Here is a 24,318-nt window from a genome sequence, read left to right as displayed (position 1 = left end):
CTAGTCAACCGGTAGTGGCACTTGGTTTGCATACATCATTATCTCTTGCTGCAGAAAATTAGCCTAATCAGCAATGGTAATTTTTAAAATTCAAAATCTGATTGGCTATGCACCAGTGGGAAAAACACACAAGCACAAACACAGACACACACAGGCAGAAACAATACACGCAAACACACACACAATACAGGCAAACACTTATGTGTGCAAGCACCTACATAAATACAAACACACACACACAATACACACAAACACGTATGTGTGCAACCACCTATATAAACACAAACACACACACACACACACACACACAACGCACGCAATACAAATGAATCAGTGACCGGTCAGCTCAATGGAGCAGCATCTGCAGTCTCTATCCCGGGACGCAGGACGCAGCCAAGGCCAGGGCACGCGTGAGAGTGCAGTGTTACTGCCAGGACCCTCTCAGGGGAGAGAGGTGTGCTCCAAAGCCCGAAAATATCCACCCACGCTCAGTCATAAACCACATCACACACACAAACCTAATTCTCACCTAATAGCCTGCATTAACTGAGCCAAGAAAACACCCAATATTGCCACCAGTGCAACCAACCCAGAGACCAAAACAAGCAGGTCTGTCAGCTCAGTGTTTCACATAGCTCAGCCATTCACTCACTCCACAGGGCAGGGGGGTCATCAACATATTACAGTATACAAAGCCAGTCCCTTTGTCCTGTAAATGAGCGTCATCAGCAGTGCAGCTCGGAGTAAATGTCTCCAATGCAGGTAGCCTGTCATAATTGGCACCAAAACCCCCATTTTACATATCAAGCTGCATAGAAAAATTAAACTAGTGTAAAATCAACACTAACAGTGCAAAATAAACTAAAATATTTATTAAGAGTCCAAAGGGGACAGCATGTGCTCTACTACAGTTAAAACCAAAGTTGAATTTACACTGAAAAGTTCATTTTTATACTTGTTTAGGGCCACCACCATCCCTGGACCCAGTGCTGGGAATAGATTTACTTACATATAGTTAAACTAGTAGTTTAATTACATTTTAAGCAGTTTGCCGGTAGCTCAATTACATTCCAATTTGTGTAGCGGTTGTAGTAGTTAATTACCTTTTTTGTCATTTTGGAGGTGTAGCTAGCAACAGGAACTACCAACTAATTTTAGCCCTAAAATATATTTTTTTCCAAACCACTTACACTAAATCACCTCCCCTCTCTCTCCCCTCTTATCCTAATTGGTGAAAAACACTCCATTCCACCACTATAGTCCATCGCAGACATGCACGCTGTAACTTTATCACTCACTCAGTCAGTCAGTCACAGACATTCGCATTAGTAGGGCTGGCCCCGCTGTTGCAGTCCCGCCAAAAAGAAGGCCTGCTCACATGTGCATCATGCCTGGATAACATGATAACGATATTTTTTTTACAAAGCAGTTTAACTGCATTTTTTGAGTAACTGTAGTTTTGCACACTATATTTCTCTTTAGGGTAGCTTTCCAGTACGATTCATAAACGAATAACGAAATAACTAATGATTTTTTCATTTTCCAATTTTGGATTCTCAATTGAATATGAAAAGAATGTATGATACACGGATTTTTCCCTAACACTGCCTGGGCCACACAATTCAATTGTCTGATTTATGTCGGGGAACTTTGGGGCCACAACAACATTCTTGGTTGGGGCCATCAGAACATAGGGCCAGTTCTACATTTTAAACATGCATTGCCACAATGTCCTCATACTTGCGGCAGAAAAATCACACAAGAGAACATCATTGTATACCCCATGATTGCCACAATATTATATTTCACACAGAGCCCAACTACACCCTGTTCAGCCAATACGGGTGCAAGTAAGCTTGATACGCCTTTAAAAATACAGAGGTAATACAAACCACCTTCAGAAAAAACACAATGATTTCAGTCATACTAATTAGGGTGTACAGTTGTGTACAAAACACTGGTGTATTGTTTAAGAACACAACCACTGACTCCCTCCAAATGATTTGCTTCTCAAGCAAAGGTTGGGTTCGATGCAATTGACTGTTTCCAGCATCTGGATGATGTATGTTCAGAATATTTTGAAAGACAATAGCCAACAAACTTCGGTTTACAACAGCAATGGGTTATATCGGTGTTCCCAAAAGCCTGTCGCATATTATCATTCCAAACATTAACCTAAAGCAACAACATTAAACAACTGCACAGCTGCCTTTGTTTCCAGTTTTTCTTTGTTGCCTGCTCAGGTGAGTCGCCTCCTCCTGCCGTAGCGCGAGTGAGACGTACAGCTGCAGGTTGCAGAGCAGCTCGCTTTCTTCCGATATGACCGGTAACGAACTTCATATTAAAATAGCTCAACAATGTCCAGAGCAGAAACCGCCGCTAGACTCGCAAAAAACGAGGGTCTACTGCCTTCCTCTAACACCAGGTCGGCGTTTAACTTGTGCGAGTAGCCTAGTCTACCCAACGCTGCAGTTGAGGTTTAGCGATTAGACCTAAAGCTACATCTGATTAAAATAACCTTTATGGCATGTTAATTATTAATTCGCTTTGTAAACGCACTCGTGCAGGGCGTCTTACCCTTTTTAATGATTAGGCCTTGTAGCCAACGTAATTAGATCGAAACAGATTAAATGTTCAGCAAGCATCGATAAAGGGCCAACGACAGTTTCCCTGGCAAGCAAATATGCGACTTTCACTTGAGTGACGGTAACCTACGGCACTCAAATGATTCGCAGCTGTGGCGGTCACAACGCGCGTGTTTTCTTTTGTTATTTAGATGTGAAAAAGAAAATTTCCTGACCGTCATTCTAGGAATAAGTGGGGATTTCCTGGACATCCTGTTGACATTACCCAATAGTAAACCAAATTAGAATAAAAAAGTGGACTGTGCTCAGTTCCTGTTCATGGTAAAGCCAAGTCCCCATTAAATGTCTGATGATCATGCCCCAGATTTCAGTATCTAAATAGAAAACTAAACATCTGGTCAAAATACTTCCACCAACGTGAGAAACGAGTTCAGCCGTGCACGTCTTTGCACAGTAGTGTACCTCCTAAGTTCCAATACGAGTTAGACACAAAATGCTGCGTCTGTTCAAGTTTAGGCTATGACTTAAACGAATTACCACAGACAGCAATATAATAAATTAGCAGCACATGAGCAAACGCGTTCAAACATAAACCAAGAATATAATGCAGTTTCCAACACCCGCACACAGTAGGCTGCCTAATGCACATGAGTGAGATGACAGGTAGGCTCCAGTAAATCACCAAATTACAACAAACCTTTACCTGCTTCCACCGTGTCCGTCAAATCGTGGGTTAAGGCAGTTCTTGGAAAATCTTTCAATTTTCTGGCGCTGAGGTTTAAAAAACCTGAGTTCGCAGCCTCTTCCAGAGCCCGTTCAAGCGCACGATTCAGAGGGACAGTATTCTGGGACCCCAAACTGCTGATGTTACTTTGAACAGATCCGGAGGGGAGTTGGGAATGGAGACGGGAGTCCAGTCCCAGCGTCGCCATTCTCGCCCCTGGTAAAAGGTAAATCAATTGCGCTGTAATTTTGTATCCACTCACAACTACGACGGAGACTTCTACAGTGTGCTAATTTCTTCTCCTCCAGCGTCCTTCCCACCACTGCGGCTGCGTTATTTACTGTACAATTTTGAACTCAGGCCAACGCGACAAGGAGCCCAAATGTGAGCGATTTGCGCCGTCTGCTGGTTGCGATCGGAACTGCATAGAAAATCATCTGCTTTTTGACACGAGAAAAACCGCGTCAATGAACAAAGCACACGATTTTTCAAAACAGCTTAATGCAATCACAACCATAGTCGCAAAGTGACATAGTCTGTGTTCCAAACTGATGTGCATTTCCGTTAAGTGGATATTTTTCTTATCAATAATTGCTTTCAAACTTTCAGAACTGTAATCCAGTTTTTGCTTAATTGATTTTACATCATTAGATGTTGGCTCCTGGACTGCCTTTGCCCAGAATGTGAATCTGCTACTCTCAAGTACTTGGCCAATACCTTTCCCATTCTTACCGCATTGAATCATCATGAATCACTATTAATGAAATCTGATAGTGTTAGCATTTAAAGGCACATCAGTGTGTTGGCTGAGTGTATCTAGCAGGTGCTGTGTAGTCTCAGCCTCCTGGTTGTACCCCTGTGCTGGCTCTCTATTTATTTCATTTTTTTGCATTTATTTTATTTTTTGTTGGATAAATATAGACAGAATAGAGATAGTGCCATAAAAAAGTATTTGCCCATTTCCCGATTTCTTCTGCTATTGCATATTCGTCACACTGAATAATCATTTTTTTAAATGGGGTTTGTGTTTACTCAGGTTTCCTTTGTCTAATATTACATTTTGCCAAAATATCTGAGACAAATATGCAATAATAGAGGAAATCTGGAAGGGAGATTATATTTTTTGTATTATCATATTTGCAAACCTATTTTGGGGCCAGATGAAGGACCTGCGTTCCTACCGTGGTGTACAGATAGTATGTCTTATAAACCATCATGAGTCTGCAGCTGAGTCATGTAATCTTGTGGATCACACACACATAGACATTCTGTAAATGCAAAGAAGTATTACTCCCTGACAGTAAATGGAGATGTAGTGCCTCCGTCTGGTTAATCATTTTCAATTTTATTGCTTCCCTTTAAACTTTCTTTTAAACAAAAAATTGCAGTAGCCTGTAAGAATCATGTAAAGCCATTTTCAATGTGTAGCTATATTGCAACATAGCATGGGCAACACATGACCATCAGATTGCTCTGAACACGTGTGACTTAAGCTATTTAGCAACAAACAGCTTTCAGGACACTCTTGTTCGTAAAAGTGAGAGAATGCTTGCATGCCTATTCATTTCCCATGGTGGAAGTGTAAAAGTCTTGTCAGAAGTGGGATTCGAACCCACGCCTCCATTCGGAGACCAGAATACTCCTTTGACAGGAAGGTTATTACCCTTGAGTCTGGCGCCTTAGACCACTCGGCCATCCTGACATGTTGATAGCTGTAAGTTATCGTAATGTTATCCCAATCGTGTCAGTAAGTTAGATAAGTGAGTATATAACTTGGTCGGTAGTAGCTTTGTTCAGTCGTTCGTTTAACTTAGTATTATGTTTTAAATCTTTGAACAGTTATGTTGTTACATTAACAGGCTTGCTAGCATGCTACGCCACAGGCTGACTATTTTGTACGATTAGCAAGTTGGCCAACTGCGTAGCTAGCTTGTGTTTCACAGGTTAGCTAACCGGCTATAGCCAAATTACCTAGATTATAGTTAAAAAGGTGTAGGTAGGTAGTGTGGCAGAAACGCTTTTTAGATAGCGCTAGTTAACTAGGAAAAACTAGCTGAGAATAACTAAAAAACTTGAACACACTTGTTTTTTCCAATGCTTCTAAATTAACTGAAACACGCTGTAGCAGCAACACAGCCATTCTATCATCGTAAATTCACATGCTAGCAGTGCTTGCTGTCTGGCTAAACTGATGTAAACGTACAATGTATAACTAGCTTGCTAGCTACCTAAATATTTTCGGCAACACAAAGCTAGCTAACCAAACCATATGTGATCTCTCCAGACTCGGACATGATCCCATGGGATCGTGAGGACCAATCGCTAGTCAAACCACAGAGCGTACGACTCAGAATCAAATCCTTCACGACCTCAACCTCTCCCGGTCAAAAGAAGGGGGCTTTGACGCTTCCTTAATTGTTGGTAAATATTCATGCAGACATTCATTTTTTATTCTGACTGTAATCATTATGGCGATGAAAATCATTGTTTTTCCCACCCCATATGTGTTCCAGGCCTGCCAGGTCATGAATATTCCCAGAAAGAGACCACCTTTGGAATGTTGTTGCAGGACAGGGCAGGAGAGAGCGTGAAGTGCTGCTTTTGTGCTCTAATTAACCATCTGTATCCAAGTAGCTTCCTGGGATGTTACACAAACCACCACAGAGCATCAAAAAGCTCTTCAACCGAATATTTGGATAAATACTTTTCTCAGGCGCAGAACTGCAATGCCCTACCTTAGATTTAAACTTACAACCTGAGTTAAAAACCCAGTTTCCAAACCACTATATGTACACTAACTTAATTATCCACTATTTTGCACTAGTATTATTCTTTCCCATCATTTTTTGTGTGCACTACGAAGATATAAGATATACTTTCTATTAAATTGATCTTAAATAATCGTGATGCTACTTTAAAAAATACACACTGTGACTGAAAGAACACTTTATTTGCCTTCTTTATACAAAGTAGTTACTGAGTTAGCCACCAACATGAAATTGCCTCCATGAATCTGTTGTCCTGATCTAAAATACAAAAATCTGCTGAAGAAAGTTCCAAATTGTGCCTGACCAACCAGTTATGTTGAACAGTGAAATTAGTGCAGATAAACACACAGTTCTGGGAAAACCTCTGTGATTCAAGAAACCTCTCATGGGCACAATTACTTTTTATTTAAGATCCCTGGGAAACATACATAATATAAAAAATAAACCAATTCTATAAGAATGATCAAATGTCACTTGGCTCCAAAATAACAAAAAACTGGATTTAAGGCAACTAAAAATTAAAACCACATATGGTCTTGTTTGTCCCATAGTTCTGTAAATATGTACACAACAGAATTTCTGTCTCTTCCCACCAAATGCTAACTGTAGAACACTAATCATCTCAAGCACACTAGCAGCACAAATTCACTTTAATAAAACTGGTCCCTGACAAAAATCAGAATGTTCCAAGCAGTTTGTGCACAATATTCCAAAAGACTGTACCAACGGTCACAGAAGACAAAAATGTGCAATGACACCACAAGACAAAAGTTGGTGACGCACTGTCCACTGGCCCCGGTTACCACCTCCTCACAAAGTATGTACCACAATTTGTATGGTAAATGAATACTGTTAATAGAACATTCTGCTCTGCTTAACATCCACCAGTGTGTGTACACAACTACAGGAATGGGAATTGTGGTTTACTTGGAAAATGGAATGCTGAGACAATCAGTTTTGGAACATTTGGATCGATATATATTCCAGCACTAACTGATCTTTCACGCGCACACACACACACACACACCATTAATTCAGGGATGTCAGGGACAGCATGAGCAGGAGAGGAGACAGTGTCACTTAACAGAGAGTATTTTCACTTGATCCCTCCTTTGTGGGACTGACACCCCTCTCAGAAGAGTCTGACTGAGGGAGGAGCATGAATAAGTAATGCTTGGGACTCTCACAACACTCAGATGGTTCCAGTTACGCATTTGTAGAAGAGAGTGGGAGAGACTGCACATGAAATCCAACATATGCCAAGTCTGTCAGTCACAAGATCGAGGCAGCCCATTGGTGAGTTTCTGTGAGGAAACACCCACCTGCTGTATCTGACTGGCTTTGGCAGACTGTGACCAGACTTGGAGCTCCACTGGGGACTTTCAGGGAACTATGCACAGAGAACATGCCCCTCTGTGCTAAGCAACCACAAGAACTCTATCTGCACAGGTGAGCAAAGGGAGGGGTTGGTCTGAGGAATGTGTGCTTTTCATTATTCTCCTTTCCCACCTTATTCAAAAGGGATTTACGTGTATTATCACATTGTACTTGATTAAATCCATGCCAGCCCAGGCTGGTTGATTGTGGGATCAAACAGTAGGGCAAAAACAAAGAGGATACACAGCAAGCTGCCAATACAGCTGAGCAACACAACATACAGCAAGAAAGCATACTTCCTTTCACATGTCCAAGTGTCTTTAGTGAAGCACACAGAGAAAAAAACCCCAATTGGAACAAGACTTGGATTTCTCAAAGTAATATGTCACTGGTTTTAGCTTCACCACATTAGGAAAGTTATTGATATCACCGTACAATTTAGAGGAATGCAAAAATATTATTTGCGTTTTAGCCATGTCGGCAATTCTAAACCAAACAGCTAAGACAACTGTGTGTGAAAAAGAGTCTAAAAAAACTAGCCGTTTGTACAACCACCCCCATGAGGTGTGTAATCTGGGCCCTACAGTGATATACAGTATATATTAATACTTGGTTTTGTTATTATTTGTGCATTTCTAAATTTTTCCCCTTCCTTTGCTTTGATTAAGGAGGCATTTTGTCATCTTCCACTCCATTACTGATAGCCATATCATGGCCACAATAATAGAAAAATCAAAAAAGCCTCGCTATGAAGATATGTACATTTCTGCAAATAAAGCACTTGAAACACATTTTCAAATGCCACTTTGAGTCCATTTCAATTGAAGTTAGGTTGTGGTGGTTGTGCAAACTAGTGCCGATATGTGTTCTATCATCAAATCACAATATCTAGGAGAATTTGAAGAGCAAGACCAAGTATGGATTAGAGAATCAAAGAAAAGAGGGTACATCTTTTTTAGTAAACTAGATTACCACTCTAAAACAAACCCACCTCAAAATCCAACCAATATCGAATCAAAACTAAATCACTTAACAAACCGTTTCCTTCAGCTACATACTTATAGAAAGAGCCAAATACCGGTCTTACTGGGCATCCCTTCTGGAAAAATCTACCAAAGAACACTGAGATGATGCTAGAGATAAAGAGAGAAATATGACACACAGAGGAATACCAGAGACAGAGGGATGAGAGAGAAAGAGAGGAGGGGTAGGGGAAAGAGAGAGATCACAAAGAGAGAACAAGAGGGTAAAAAGATTCCATTCACTCCCATCTCTCCCCTTCACTTGACCAATCAGTAACCATAGAGTTGGAATCATTTCATTTAGAAATGATAATGGTAAAAAGAGTTTTAAAAGTTCCACAAATTGTCTGGAGGGGGTCAGGGAGGAAGAGGAGGAGGAGAGGAAACCCACCCTGACCAAAGGTGCAGCTCAGAAAGGCATCAGTGCTGCGTTTGTTGGACAGGATGGATCAGGAGTTCTTGAAGCCTGTGTCTTCTCTCCTCCCAGGATGGCAGTAAGCAATGCCGTGGTCACTGGAGCTCCGCCCCCAATGTGTGAGGCTTGCTCGGTGTTGCCTGTGGCAACAGGAGTTGTCAGGACACCACTGGGGTCATGTCCCATAGCTGAAGAGACAGAGGGGAGGCCACTCAAAGACCAAGGAACAAGCAGCCATTTCTCTACAGCAGATACTCTCCATTGGTTTCTACAATTCTGTTGGTCAAGGAAATGAACTGATATTCAATTCAAATATTCCGAAAAACCTTAATTGAAAATGGGTATTTTAACATTTTGTCATACAACTAAATTGCGTTTCACTTCCTAAAATTGACCGAATTGTATTTGCAATTTACCCCCAATTGTGCTGTGTACTACAGGTGTTCTCTAGGTAAATATGAACAGGGATTCTCACCTTGATGACCTTGTCAGTCCCAGAGGTCAGCAGCCAGCCTCTGGTGGGCTCAAAGTGCATGTACAGGATGCCATGCTTGCTGTCGTGGATGGTTGCCGTGGGAGCACGGCTGTAATACAGAGAATAGCACAGGGTCAACCCACACACTGCCATGGCAACGCCACAAAGGCTGCAGCAAGAAATGCTTGAAAAGGTGAGCCCTTTGCATAGCGAATCACGTAAATCAGTGTGTGAGAATTTCATGCAATGAAAGAAAAAAAAACTAAAAAAATTACTTGTAAACAAATATCATATTTATTGCGTTAGGCTTTCAACTCCTTAATTTCCCCCTTTCTCCTTAATATCTAAAGCCTAACAAAAACTTTGTTCAAATTCATATGGTGTGCTAGAGGGTTTTCCTGTTATAACCTCACAAATGCTGCCATTGCAACTTGTAATCAGGAGTAAGCTGTATTGCAGCTGACACTGTGGCAGCAGCAGTGGGACACTGGGAGCACGGGGTCTGGGCTGGTTCCTGCAAGCAGGGGAGTCTGAGGTAGCAGATATGCAGACATGCATGTTTCTCCTCCAGTTAGCCTCAAGCCCAGCCACTCTTTGCTCCAGAGCTTCAATAAAGGGAAGCCAGTTTGTGAAGTTCATTTCCCACAATCTGGCTTGTTCTAACAAGCCTTAGCTAGCATAATTGCACACATTGAGTTGGTTGTGGCCTGAGTCACCAATCGCCAAATTCTGAAACAGTAATGTCTATATATTTGAAGCGCTCATATGTATATTTAAAGGAGTACCATGGTGATTTTCACACTTTCTCTGTTTTATGTGCTATTTGCACAAGAGGCATTGAAGAAACACAATGAGCAAAGTATTAAATATGTCCGTTCTGTATTTTTGGAGAAATATGCGTTTTAAATTCATCGTCCCATTTTCAACCGGTTGAGAAAGTTGTCATTTTTCTACGTCACGAATACAGTAACCACTCCTATTTCCACGCCCCGTAAAGAAATCCTGCTGTTCAGACAATGCAAATATTTGACTAACGTTAGGTTCACTTAAATTAGAGTTCCTTTAGATTATTTCTGGTTATATTCATTTAGCTAGCTAGCTAACGTTAGCTAGCTAGGAGGTTTGCTTTCATAAGGCAATGTTATCGATAACGTTAGCTTGCTAGTTCGCTTTTATGAGGACGTTATAGTTGTGCTTTTATCTTAACTTGGCTAGCTAGATAGCAAAAATTGTAACTGGATACAAGTCAACGTCCTTACCTTAGCTATCTATCGATACTTGATATACTACTAAGCTAGCTAGCTTGTGAAAATCATGTGGAATCATGTGGACCACAAGAGTCAGGGCAAATACCACTATTTCAGCCAGTTCAGTTCTTCTGTTAAATTAAAATTTATTTAGAGCTGATTTGAATTGAAATGGCAGCCACAATAGTGCCTGTCACCAATGTTTGTGGAGCGAGGGGTTACTCACTCTTCATCAGTGATGGATTCGTGGCAAGGGTCACACACTCGCACCTCAAACTCAAACCCCATGAGCGGGATGGTGGAGCGTTTGGAAGAGCACTTTCCGCACACAGCCTGCCCACATTTCCTGCAGTGGTGCTGGGGGAGAAGGACACAGGCAACTCTGAGGCTGCAGCCTACCTCATGGAACTCATCAATCGACAATAACATGGATGGATCATGATGGAGATCTCTGACAACTTAAAAATTACATCATCACTTGTTTGTGTCCAGATGCCTGAAAACAAGCTGAAAACTGCCCCCTTGTGGATAACATGTAAATTACACTTCGACAGTTAACAATGCCGTAAAGCAGGGCTGCACAACCCTGTTCCTGGAGAGCTCATTGAGCTGCTAATTACTAGCATCAGGTCTGAAAGATTAGGCTTGAAAGAAACACCAACAGGACAGTAGATCTCTAGGAACAGGGCTGGGCAGCCCTTCCTGAAAAGTGACAGTTTGGAAGCTGCTTTCAAGTAATCATTTACCCACTAATACTTGTTCCCAAGTACAGACAAGATCAAAGCGAGAGACAGCCAGCTATGTAAACATTCATGCTTCGTTGCCTACAGTATATTTTGTTTATGCATTTGTCATTTGAGAATTCATGTTGTTCGGAGGAATATTTACATTTTACTTTCACTATTTTGTACACTGCCATGTGGGCGAGGGCATTAGTCACACTAGACTGACTGTAAGTAGCAGAGGACCAGGAGGGAGGGGCCAATGTGCCAGGAGGGGGCGGGGCTTACCTGCCGCAGCCCAATCTTCTTACTGTCCCACATCTGTTTAAAGTTCCAGAAGAATGGCTGCTCACACTTCTGGCATGAGTCACTGTCCTGCCATTCAGGGGTCTGCAGGAGAGAAGATGGCCACATTCAGAGGGGCACATTCAGGCCCAAAACCAGGCCACTGCAGGAGTTCACAAAAAAGAAAGTTTATTATTATTATTTTTCAAAAAGTTTTTAACATGAAAAATTAACCACAAGTGACTGGGTTATGAAATGATGTAATGAAATGCTGACTTTACAACTGGTGCAGAAAGAAATCACCGGCTGACTTCCCAAATGTGACCCCAGAGAGGGTGAACCTCAGGCTGAACTGCGAGGGTACGAACAGGATGCTGCTGCTCTGTGTGTGTGTGTGTGTGTGTGTGTGTGAGTACACAGGGAATGGGAGTGGGGGGTGAAACCCTGACTCCTCCTCTCTCTCACCTCCTGCCGGGTGACGTCCATGTTCCAGATGACGATGCCTCCATCAGAGCTGCAGGAGATCAGCTGCCGAGTGTGAGGAGCACAGCTAAGCCCCTGTACCTTCTCACTGTGAGAAACACACGTTACCAACACACACACACACACACACACGTTACCAACACAAGCACAAGCAGCTAAGCCCCTGTACCTTCTCACTGTGAGAAACACACACGTTACCAACACACACACACACACACACACACACACACGTTACCAACACAAGCACAAACAGCTAAGCCCCTGTACCTTCTCACTGTGAGAAACACACACGTTACCAACACACACACACACACACACACACGTTACCAACACAAGCACAAACAGCTAAGCCCCTGTACCTTCTCACTGTGAGAAACACACACGTTACGAACACACACACGCACACTACCAATACACACAGTTACACACAGTTCAGCCCCTGCAAATCTCTTAGGTTTATAGCCCTGTCTGTGGCTGTTCAGCAGTGAATACAATGGACCATCTCAGCAAGGCCCAGCTGCAGCTAATTTCCTTCCAGAGCTTATCTCTACACATGCTGAACAATTACTGTAAAGCAATTTAAAGACTCACTGTTCTTTCACAAGAGGCTTTGTGACACAGAGCTGTGAAACATGCATGGATGGATAAAAACGTACTAGCTTCACAGGAAAACTCAAAGGTAATGACATAGCACGGAAATGCCAATGTTGCTCATACAGCAAAGATTCTAATAACTGAACAGTTTGTCCAACCATTTCGGTCTTCTGACAGAAAGCTCTGTTTCAACCCGTCTGCCCCACCCTACCCCACAGCCGTGTGCGTCCTTGCCCCTGCCCACCAGACCTGGGTCAGATACAGATTCTGAAATACCTTAATAATCGATGCTGGCAAAGAATTATCATTCCATATACTGAATATTAACATGGGTTCAGTAATCTTCAGGAATTTTACTTGTATTTAAATAGTTAAACGATTTTCAATATTTATGAAAAAGCATTAAAAATTATTTGCCCCCTGATGTCCTGTCCCCCCCCCGTACTTGTGCCCCTGCAGCTCGATGGCGGTCCCCTTGCATCCCCCGATGTCCCACATGATGATGGAGTGATCTGAGCTTCCGGAAAAGAGCACCCGCTGGACAGGATCCCAGCACAGAGCCGTCACACTGCCTGGAGATGGGACAGAGTACACACACACGTGCACGCACGCATGCACGCATGCACACAGACACACACACACACACACCCAGACAGACAGACAGACACACACACATATATATACACACATACACACACACAGACAGAGACAGAACACATACACACACACACACACAGACAGACAGACAGACAGACAGACAGACACACACACACACAGCTGAAGAGCACAGAACATCTTTGCCACAGTCCAGACTGTACAGTACAACCAAATGCTATGAGCTCTTCTCATCAGGCTATGCAAATGCATGTTTACAAAAAAGCACTGGTGCTGGGCAGAAAGAAAACTACAGAAAGGCATCTCATTTCATCCAATAGCAGCACATATACAGCTGTGCATTCTGAACATTTAAGTTTCTGCCTCTCTGCTCTGCAAACTTCCAATCAGTGCTGCAGGGTCTGAATATTAGAGAAGGGGGCACGGTAAAGGACAAAACCAGAATAGATGTTCTCGCTTCAAGCACCCCTTAACATGAATATTCATAACATAGCTGTGCTATTACCAATCTGAACCTCCTGTAGTTTAACAAACACAGAGGACAGAAGGAATGCAGGAGCTGGCCATGTGGTTAGCCTGTAAAATCTGTCTGTAGAGTTACTCGTTACTCAGTCAGCGCCCGTCTTCCTTCAGTCCTCTCCTCTCTGCTTCCTCAGGGGTGGAGAGACTCGATTTTCCAGTGCACCCTGCTTTACCTGCGTGTCCTTTAAATGTAGTGACTAGGCTGCACCGGTCCTGCTCCAGTTTCAGAATGGTCACCTGTCCCGAGTGCTCACCCACGAAAGCGTGCCTCGTCTCCACGTCGAACCTGCACAGCCCTGGTTAAGTATTCAAACGCTAATTCCAATCCCAATTCAAACTCAAATTCAAATTAACTTCACTGGCATGACAAATATTTCATGCTTTACAGAAAAAGCAAATAAATAACGACAATCTCAATCAATAGTAAGAAAAATAACAATAAAGTGAGCAAATATAAACTAATTAACAAAAAACAGCAATGATTATAGGTTCTTCACTGTCAATAAAACTCCCCCCCCCCCATGATAATAACCAGAAAAAACATGAACTTAATTACATAACCAGTTTTAGCAGCAGTGTGCTCCTAGCTGCCTACCTCACCATCCCTCATCCGTGACACACAACCACATACACATCAGGCATTGTCTCTGCTGTGCCATCGGTGATTTATGAGATGTAGATTAGTCGGCGATCAATGGCTGCACACACGGAGACCCGTAGAGCATGCAGGCACAGGACGGCACGTTCAGAAGCTCAACAAACACGTCGCTGCGCGAGCCTCCAGGCCCTGTCAGGCAGGAAATATGTGGTACAGCGTAGGCCTCAGTGAGTGGGTGTCTAACCGCCCACATGAAACAAACAGACAGGAGCCGTGCCAGAGAGCTGCAGAGAAAACCGCTCCGACACAGTTAAAGCAGCACACAGAACTGTGCGCCGTTCGGTTACAGTCATGTTTTGATGAACTGTATTACACACAACCTTTTTTTTTTCCCCAACATGTGCTTACTTTGCATTTTCAAAATGGCTCTCGGGAAGAGAAAGGAGAACCTTGTGAGTACTAACATTAAAACCTTTGCACAGCAGCTGAGTCAGACTGGAAACTGCACTTTGTTTCTAAACAATGACCTTTCACCTTATGACCCAAAAACCGACAGGCTGTTGGAGAACAGTGAGCATACCATTTGTGAAAATTCCATGACATCATAGAAAACACCTTTAGTGACAAAACCACAGAAATGGCATTTGGACAGCCCATAAATATAATGGCTCTGTTGACTTCACAGACAGGGCGTGAATCCCACAGGTCAGCAAATGAATATATTCCCTAGACTGGACACCAGTTAGTCAACATGAACTTGGACCAGGCTAGGCTCCCCCCTGGAAGGATACTGCAGCCCGGAGACCCAGGCCGGAGTCCGGTACACGCCCAGCCGCTGCCCGCTCTCTGAGCAGTGCCAGGTGAAGTTCTTGTCCTGGCCAGTGCTGAGGACCCACTCCATCTCCAGGACAAACAGTACCACTGTCACGCGACCCTGGTGAGCTGGACAACCATGCCCGTGCATGCAAACACACACAGATAGACACACACACACACCACACGCATACCTCAGCTTTAGCAAGTGAGGATTTTGACCCTACACTTGCCAAGTGGGGACCATAATATTGCAGCATTTCGATGAAAGAACACAAACAAACCTATACACACTCACATTAATAAGTTGTTTAAAGGTATAGCGGCCAATTCAGTATCCAAACCCATAATCTGCTCTGGTGTAGAGTCTTATATGCTTTCTCTGCTTTCCTCTAAACTGCTTCTCTTACCAGTAGTACTAAACCCGGTTAAACATTGTCACAGACTGTAAAATCCAATGCAATGTACCACAGAGGAACCAAAACAGAAGAGCCAAGATGGAGAGGTCAGGTGTAAAAACGCAGTGGGTCAGTGAGGATACAAAATGGGGAACAGCTATCACATGCTATTTAAACCTCAGCTGCAAGCGATGTCTGTGTCCACAGCATACAAGTACTCTGTTGTGGGAAAACAAGCAAGCTGCTACCATCAAAAATAGAATTTTCTGATTCAGCTTGCTGCCTCCAGGCAAATTATGATGGTACAACCACACAGAAATGTCCCAGTAACAGTCATAGCTGGACTTATCAGTAAACACAAACATCCTGCCTTACCCTGGTAATTCTTTGAGGGGGTCATCTTGTTGTAGTCTTCAGCCAATATGAATTCCTGAAAGGGGAGAAACAGTCTGAGTCAGCCAAACGAACATGTTTAGAAAGAACAAACAAACAGAACAAAACACACAAAAATGCTTCTGAATAAATGAATCCTTTATGGCTTTCGTTATGAATGTAATTCTGACAGCATCTATTCACCATTCAAATAGAAAACCCATGAATTATACTTGCAAAATTACTGTTAGTGCTGCAAAAAGAACATAAAGCTACATGCAATCTGACAGGGAATATTATTAATGGCTGTGATCATGTATTTGGCACAGTGCACAAATCCAAGTTGAAGATTAAATGCTGTTGTCGAGACCAGCTACACCAGCACTTGGCTGGCTGAGTGCGCGAAAAAGCCAGACCTGGATTTAACTGATTGGTCTAAAAAAATAACAGGTTAGAGGTCAATATTATAGAAAAAGAATCACTATACCAGTTGTAAGCAACAGGGAGACATTTACAAGAGTCAAGAGCATATCAAGGATGTGAAAATGTGGATGTGTCTGCTGAAAATGGTGTTAGTAGGGCAGCAGGGGACGTTCGTCCCTCTGAACTAAATATTCCCAATGTCCCGGTGCAGGGATAGGGACACTGTGCTGTAGGAGATGCCCTCTTTCTGATGAGATGTTAATCCAAAGTCTGGACTTGTGGTCATTTAACCATCTTTACACTAAATTCAGCCTAGCTCTCTTAATTTGGCCACCTAATCATACTTGTATAATCACATCGTAACTCACGCAGCGTCCTGAACAGCACTTGAACTGATCCTTCGTGGAAAGATAAATGCAATACGTATCGCTAGCAAATTGCAGATTTTTTGTTGACAAACTGAGGATTTGCCTGGTCACGTTTTAAAACGAACCTCTTGATTTTAATTGATATAGTAATTTTAAAGTTTCTGGACACTGAATAATTGTTTTTGTATTGCTTTTAGTTTGTATTTCTTCATTTATGCTCCCATTTCTTTCCTTTTTTATCTTATTTTATTGATCTGAAATTGCTATATAGATAAAATTTGATTGACTGATTGATTGATTGATTGGTAGATAATCATCCCCAAGTTTAACTGGCTTGATAATTCCCTACCTACACCACAGCTGACGTATGATGGGTGTTATTGCCTAAAATGGCTGCTGTGCATCATGCAGGTGAGTTTCTCCCCTTCGCTGCTGTGTGTTTTGAGATGAAAGGCGCTACATAAGCCAGATCTGTTATCATGGCTTACCGACACTGTTCCGGTGTCCATGCCGAGGGAGAGGCGGCGGGTCTCTGGGTTGAAGGACATGCAGCTGCAGGGAGCTGAAGAAAGGGGGGCGGAATCAGGGGGTTAAATCCAGATTATTACACCACAGACTAGATTCAATCTATATATTGCATATCCTTAACTCTAACTCACAATTAAATTTGATTTGATTTCTTCACCGTTATAGTTTGGTACAGTGTAAGCGTGGCAATAACTAAAATGAAAACACAAACTGTGTTTCAGAAGGAAAAAAAGTAGGATAACATTTACATTTTCATTTGCCAGTCAAAGTTGAGGGCAAAATGTCGACTGAATCCAGATCACACATGTTTTGAGTGCCAGGCCCAGCCAGCACTGCACTTTGACAGAATCCCCATCTCAGTGCTGCACAGTGGAAACCCCCCCAGCAAAGTACAGCCGTCTTTAAAAGGTTAATCACACCCCGACTGAGGCACTGTGTAATACAGGCACGAGTACAACAAGAAACACATTGTCTGTGATCAGAACTCATGAAAAATGGTATGTGGGAGTAGCTCTGAATAAATGAGCACAGTTGGTGTGGCTTGCGTGACGTGTCGCTGAATCACACGATGGCTCCTGATCCCGCACCCACCCGCCAACCCCTCCGCAGGCTTCGAGCTCCCAACCCTTCTGGCAAACAGCCACAGAGAAATTAGAGCGTGCATCATTACAAACCCGTTTACATTTTTAAAAAATGATTCCAGCAGCAAGGCTGGTAAGAGAGCCACAGCAGAGTTGACGAAAGTATAATAATAAAAATAAGAAGAAAAAAGAGAAGATGAATAAGCATTATTACAATGAACTTCATCAATATAGTGCAAAGCCCTTTACAAAGTGCAATTGACACAAAAGCATTAAAAAAACACATCAGGTAATTTACAGAGAGAAAAGGAAAAACATAAGTATGACAAATAAACTATCAAATGAAGTTTAAGGTACTCAATAAAAAGAATGAGTAAATAAATAACAAAATAAAAAGCGAGACTGGAAAAAGTAGTTTTTAAGCAAAGACTTCATACAAGTATATCAGAAATGGAGTGGCTCAGATATGCTCATGCACAGTTCTTTGCAGACAGACTCCATGGAGTGATATCTTACCTGGCAAAGTGTGGTAGATGCTTGGCCAGTACTGCCCACTGTCTCTCTTCAGCCATACCCGAACTGTCCTGGGAGGGAGAGCCAATATTCATTTATAAAATATGTATATATGCAAACAGCCCTCCAGAAGAACAGCCCCTTGAGCCAGCACAGGTTTTTACTATAAAGAGGTTATAGCCAACCATCAACAAGCAGGTGGTTCACACATCATTCACCGACCCGCTTCTCGTAAAACCTGGACTGGCGCAAGGTTCTCTGCAAAAGGCCAGTTTCCCATATCCCAGCAGCTGTGACATGCAACTGCAGTGCTGAAGGTGTTTCACCACAGGAGACCCATAACCCAGATAAACTACCATGTCAGCTGCACTGGCACCTTTCATATAATGCCATCTCCAGTGGCTCGGCTACACCTTGGGGTGGAGCAGGGACAATTCCACAGCAACCTGACCTCAGCTAACAGCATGTTTTGCCAAACACAGACACAGTAGGACATCAGCTGCAGCGTGGCAGAGCTGGCAGTGCAATAATGGCTAGGAAACTGCCCTTGAGGGTGCAGGTTTGATTCCCAGGTGGAGTACTGCCGGTGTACTCTTGAGCAAGTTACTTAACCGGATTTGTTCAGTAAATATTTAACAGTATAAATGGGTTGTAAGCTAAAAATATAATAAGCTGAAACCAGTCAAGAAGAAATTTTTTTTTCATTTCTAACACAGCATTGCCAGAAAATGTGTTCTACTGCTTCCAGGTTTAGCAAACTGTCACAGGTTTCTTCACACGTCTGCGAGAGTTTACATTACAAAATAAGCATTTTTACATCCTGTACTGTACTGTCCATCAACAAACAATCAGCATCACTTGCCATGAAATTTTGTTGTCGAGTGCTGAAAAGTGTTAAATGTCTTCCTTATCTAGCTACCAAGCAACCAAACTAATTCGAGAAAGATCTCGCTTATTCACTTATAAGCAAACAAGATAGGCTAGTTGTGAGCAGGCAGAACAAAAAATTCGCAGTCACTATAGTACACTAGATTGCACATTTCGGTTTTATGACAAATATGACAAAAATGTATTTGAAACATTGCGCACCTGGGGTAGACACTACAGATCAGATAGGAGGTGGGTTACTCTAATGACTACTCTAATGAAAAAAACGCTGCAGTCCCTGCGCCTAGACTTCGTTGAATTATGCACCACCAGTCACCATGAGCGCAGGAAAATAACTACTCCATGCGAAGTTCAAATTGACATCCTCCCAAAAAAACAGAACTTATAATTTAAAAATATTCCAATAAACCAAAAGTCTAATTAAAGTTTTTCATTGAATAATGATTGATTACCAGACTAGCTGATAAAGTTCAACGTGTTGTGACACGAATGCCTTTCGGTGTTAAAAACAACAACAAAAAAATACTTAACTTGCGCGTGCATTATCTGTGCGTAATGTGAACGGTTATGAACTCTACAACGATACAGCAGCGTACTAGCTAGGGAAGTGGTGTTTGCTGCTGTTTGCTGTTTGCTGCAAGCAAGTTTGCTGCTGAATCATTTAGCAAAACTCCATTTTTTTCCACGATAGTAACAGCTCTCGTCAATGCAGCTATCAGCATTTCAGCTACAGGCTTCCAAGAAATACAAGCCTGGACGATCGAATGCGCTTCCGTACATGAATGCTTTTGTCAGCAAGGCAACTATCATTATGAACGTAGATGTGGCTAGCTAACGTTAGCAAGCTACAAATTACGACTGAACGGCTGAACTAGAACACCTAGCTATATTTTCGCTATAATACTCAAACAGAAGAGCGACAACCGGAGCCAAGTTAGCAAGTTCAACTGACGCATATCAGATGGGAACCAACAGTTTCATTGATGTATAGCCTAGTTAACAAGCTAAATCGTGTGCAGGATACTATAGATAGTGAAATCTATAGTGTTTTCACATACTGTTCTTTACCATTAAAATGCTTTACCAACCTGTCCTCCGACACAGTGATTACCCCGTCTTCTTTGGGAATGATGACCGCAGTGCTAACCACATCTTGGAAAGCCTCAATTTTACCGAGTAGGACGGGTATCCGAGCCTGAGGTTTGGGGTGTATTTCTGCCGCCATATAGATTCACTACCCCCAAGACAGATTTTTGTCTTAGTCGCATAACATCCACATCGATCTGTTTATGTGTCTGGGGTTTTAAATTACGCAGCAACCCGTGCGTGACCGTCAGTGATGTGAGGAATCAGCTGACGCCTGAAAATTTACAGCGCCCATACTCACAAAGCCAAGTGCGCCTGCGCATTCAAATACCCCGCTGAAAATGACTGACCTCCAAAGAATATTTGCATAATTTTAGAAACGTTTATAACTGCCTGCCAACTTAACTTTCCGAATTTCAATTATGTATCATCTTACATGGCATAACATAAATATAAAATATAAATGTTTTACATCACAGGATGAATAAAATCAAAGATGATATGTAGGCCTATGTGAATAGTCACAAGACAACTCTGAGAGCTGCTCAGAGTTAGTTGTATGTTGATATTGTGTATTATTAAATAATAGTGTACAATATCAATAATTGCTACAACATATGCAATATGTAGAAAATGAATCAATATTGTATTTTAAAAGCCAGTACAGAATGCAAGGGGTCACTGAAAACAACATCTTTGTGTCAGAAACATTATACATGATCTCAACTACTTTTTTGTAATGAGCAGCTTGTCCGTGGATTTGAAGAGGGAAGACCTAACTTTTTAATAGTAAACCATATAAAAATATACTGTAGTGGAGACATCACTCTCAGTTAGGCATTTTGCCATTTGGCAGCATTACACACCCCCAACTGCATTTTTACAACACATCAGCCACAAGCAATGATTAACTGAACCGACATTATGAAACCAAAATTCACCTGGACAAGAATGACAAAAATGACACAAATTCAGAAACATTGTAACGCATTGTTCATTTTTTTTTTTTTTTTTTTTTAAGGAAGTCCGATATATCTAATACGTAGTCTATAGGACATCCTTTTTTGTAAACATGTTTTGCCTGCCAGGACAGAAATGTATTCTTTGAAGCTGGGGTGGGAGATTCAGAGATTACATCAATGTTGCTGTAATTAACTATACAATAGCTGTCACATCTCTTAAAAGAATGTGGTCCAAATACACCCCAGTCTTATTGGAGTTGAGTGATTCAAATTGACTGTGTTGTGTTCTGTTTTATTATACTTTACCTGATTTATTGTTATGCAGGTATTATTTTATTATTAGGTTGATAATAATAATAATGATAATAACAACAACCATCTCCTGCCAATGCTGATTCCAAAATCCGGCAATGATATCCATTATTTCATACATTCAAAGAGATAAGAGAGCTTTAACAGGCTTTCTCATTCAGCCTTGAATTAGTACTATTTATTTATGACAAGAATTTGAGTCAAGTTGACAGAAGAATATTGATGCTATTTTCAAGCAGGTTGATCAAATGCAACACAATATTTGACCTTTTTGTCAGAAGATCAATACAAATTATGTATGGTATATTGACACTGTTAACAGTGAGGTGAATGCCATATCGAAACCACATTATGAAAGAGATTTTCTGTCTAGACGGTGACGCTTGCATTGATACAATATTCTCCAGTGCAACCCTGTTTATAGTTTCTGTGCATTGTGTGCATTGGTGGCTGATCTGTAAACTACAAATGAGAAATGTTTTACCAAGAACCTTGTATAAATGATACAAGAATGGGCTTTCCTCCAACTCAAAAATGAAATAACAACACAATCAAAGAAACTTTAAATGTTGACATTTGCGATAATGCATGACTTACAGTTGGGCATCATACCAAATGACCAGATAAGAATCTTTGCGCAAAATTTCTTGGAGGAAAAACAAAAGACACGCTCACAGTAATGGACCAAACAAGTTAAATATGAAGTTATGAGGAATAGTAAGGTTTTCCTGTTTGGATATACAGTGCTCTACATAACATATGGGACAAAGACATTTTTTTTCTTGATTTGTCTCTGTACTGCACAATGTTCTATTTGTAATCAATTCACATGTGGTTAAAGTGTAATTTCAGGACACCAGTACATTTGGGGTAAATGGCTTCACAGGAGTTTCTGATTAGTCAGCTGAGTTCAATTGCTTCCATAGTGCATGTATAAGACAGAATTCAGTATTTAGTCTTGATTCTGTGTTTTTGGTTGCCTTTGACATCTCTTATTGGTATTTGTCAACAAGATTTGTGCCAATGAAAGTCAAGGAGGCTATTATGAGGCTGAGAAATAAGAAAAAACAGTCAGAGGCATAGGCCAAGCCTTAGGCTTACTAAAATAAACGGAACATCAATAAGAAGAAAAAGAGCGCAGGTGAGCTCTGTAATCTCAATGGGCCTGGTAGGCCAAGGAAGACAGTTGATGACAGAACAATTCTCACTATTAATGTAAACCCCCTAACACCTGTCTGACAAATCAGAAATACTCTTCAGCAGGCAAGCATTGATGTGCCAGTTACTCCTGTCCAAAGAAGACTTCACAAACAAAACTAAAGAGGCTACACTGCAAGATGCAAACCAGTAGCTAGCAGTAAAAACAGGATGGCCAGGTTACAGTTTGCTAAGAAGTACGTAAAAGAACCTGCAGAATTATGTCAAAGGGCCCTTTGGACAGACAAGAGCAAGATTCACGTGGATCAGAGTGATAGCAACTGCTGTATCAGCAGGCTGTGTGAAGATCAATGAGAAATTCAACTTACCACAAAATGATTTTTTTGTGGCAACATTTAATGTCATGAAAATACAGCACTTGAGAGTAGCTCTTCTCTGGACCACTGGCCTTCAGCTATAGCCTAACGCATGCCTGCTGTTCTAACACTAGATTAGATTGCATCAATGGGCCACGGGTTTATTTGTTTTCTATTTGATAACTGTAAAGCAGTTATGTTTTGAATGAACAAGGACCGGCTAATGTTGCTTAGATTTTAACATAATTTATGATAATCTGATTTTACTATGGACAATAATCTTCTAATTTTAATCTTTACCGGTATCTGTTGGGATACCGAATTTTACATGTAGCCTACATTTTTGTAATACAATAGGGCTGCGTTTCAAATTCTGAAGGCAGCTTGGTGTAGCAGCTATATTTAAAAACAAATCAAAACGGCAATCAAATCGAATGTCCTGATATATATATTTTTCAATTATTAGGCCGACGATTTCGCGTTGCTGCTAATTGACGTACAGTCCTGAAGATTCATAATGCTTGATATCTGCTGCAGCTAGCTGCTTTCTTTCGACACAAAGGATGCACATCATTCAAGAACACTTAAACAGCAAGTTCAGACGACTTTGCCTGCTAACTGACCTAGTTAATAACCCCGACATATTACAGATATGTAAACGGACGTATTTGATACCAGGAAGAGATAATCGGATGACTATCCAGCACTTCATTGCTGCCAAGCTATCTAACATAACATTACATTTAATAATTGCCAGATCGAGGTGGGAGTCAGACCGTCGATTTATGTGGTTAGGTAGTTAGCCACAGCTTCACCTATGTTCCAGCATGTAAAAACATAATACATACGTTATTTGTGATTGCACAATACTAACAGAAGCAAGACATTCTTCTATTGTGATTTGCACTGGACGTACACCGCATGCGCTTGTCGGCGTTTTTTCTTTTACATTCCTACCGAATTTAACTGAAGCATGCGTACTACCATTTCACAGTTCCCAACTTACTTGGATATGCCAATCGCGTAGCGTTGATCGGCCAATCGGTGAAAGAATCTGTAGACACGTGGTTCTCAAAAGCCGCTTGGGAGGCGGTACCAACTCTCGAGCTGGGCTTAAAACCAGTGAGT

At 41.6% G+C, this 24,318-nt stretch overlaps 2 protein-coding genes, 1 long non-coding RNA gene and 1 other non-coding gene across 9 annotated transcripts in view; 1 reads left to right on the top strand and 3 right to left on the bottom strand.

The window, feature by feature from the left end:
* Positions 1-3,689, bottom strand: part of LOC135240400 (leucine-rich repeat and calponin homology domain-containing protein 1-like) — a 59,616-nt gene extending 55,927 nt beyond the window's left edge. For 2 of the 6 annotated variants that reach the window (XM_064309815.1, XM_064309817.1), the window contains exon 1: positions 3,289-3,689. In XM_064309815.1, the coding sequence (XP_064165885.1) occupies positions 3,289-3,517 (229 nt within the window). In that variant the 5' untranslated portion in view covers positions 3,518-3,689. The remainder of the gene's footprint in view (positions 1-3,288) is intronic. The other 4 variants (XM_064309816.1, XM_064309818.1, XM_064309819.1 and 1 more) reach the window with 4 other exon arrangements.
* Positions 3,690-4,894: 1,205 nt separating this feature from the next.
* Positions 4,895-6,738, top strand: LOC135240524 (uncharacterized). The gene is made up of 3 exons (XR_010325710.1): positions 4,895-5,023; positions 5,594-5,730; positions 5,823-6,738. It is a non-coding gene; the product is annotated as an uncharacterized LOC135240524 (long non-coding RNA).
* On the bottom strand, positions 4,901-5,011 carry trnal-caa (transfer RNA leucine (anticodon CAA)). The gene is made up of 2 exons: positions 4,974-5,011; positions 4,901-4,946 (listed from the first exon to the last, which is right to left on the bottom strand). It is a non-coding gene; the product is annotated as a tRNA-Leu (tRNA).
* On the bottom strand, positions 6,241-20,708 carry wdfy2 (WD repeat and FYVE domain containing 2). The gene is made up of 12 exons (XM_064310078.1): positions 20,405-20,708; positions 18,432-18,499; positions 17,295-17,368; positions 16,019-16,073; positions 15,224-15,374; positions 14,008-14,120; positions 13,143-13,269; positions 12,086-12,191; positions 11,624-11,725; positions 10,840-10,970; positions 9,367-9,475; positions 6,241-9,079 (listed from the first exon to the last, which is right to left on the bottom strand). Exons 1-12 carry the CDS (start codon positions 20,539-20,541, stop codon positions 9,050-9,052), a joined length of 1,203 nt encoding a protein of 400 aa, XP_064166148.1. The 5' UTR covers positions 20,542-20,708; the 3' UTR covers positions 6,241-9,049.
* Between the last annotated feature and the right edge of the window lie 3,610 nt (positions 20,709-24,318).

The sequence above is a fragment of the Anguilla rostrata genome, chromosome 15 (genome assembly GCF_018555375.3).
Source record: "Anguilla rostrata isolate EN2019 chromosome 15, ASM1855537v3, whole genome shotgun sequence".
Taxonomy (NCBI): Eukaryota; Metazoa; Chordata; class Actinopteri; order Anguilliformes; family Anguillidae; genus Anguilla; species Anguilla rostrata.
The sequence above is the reverse complement of the archived record's forward strand: the minus strand, read 5'-3'. Positions and strand labels throughout refer to the sequence as shown.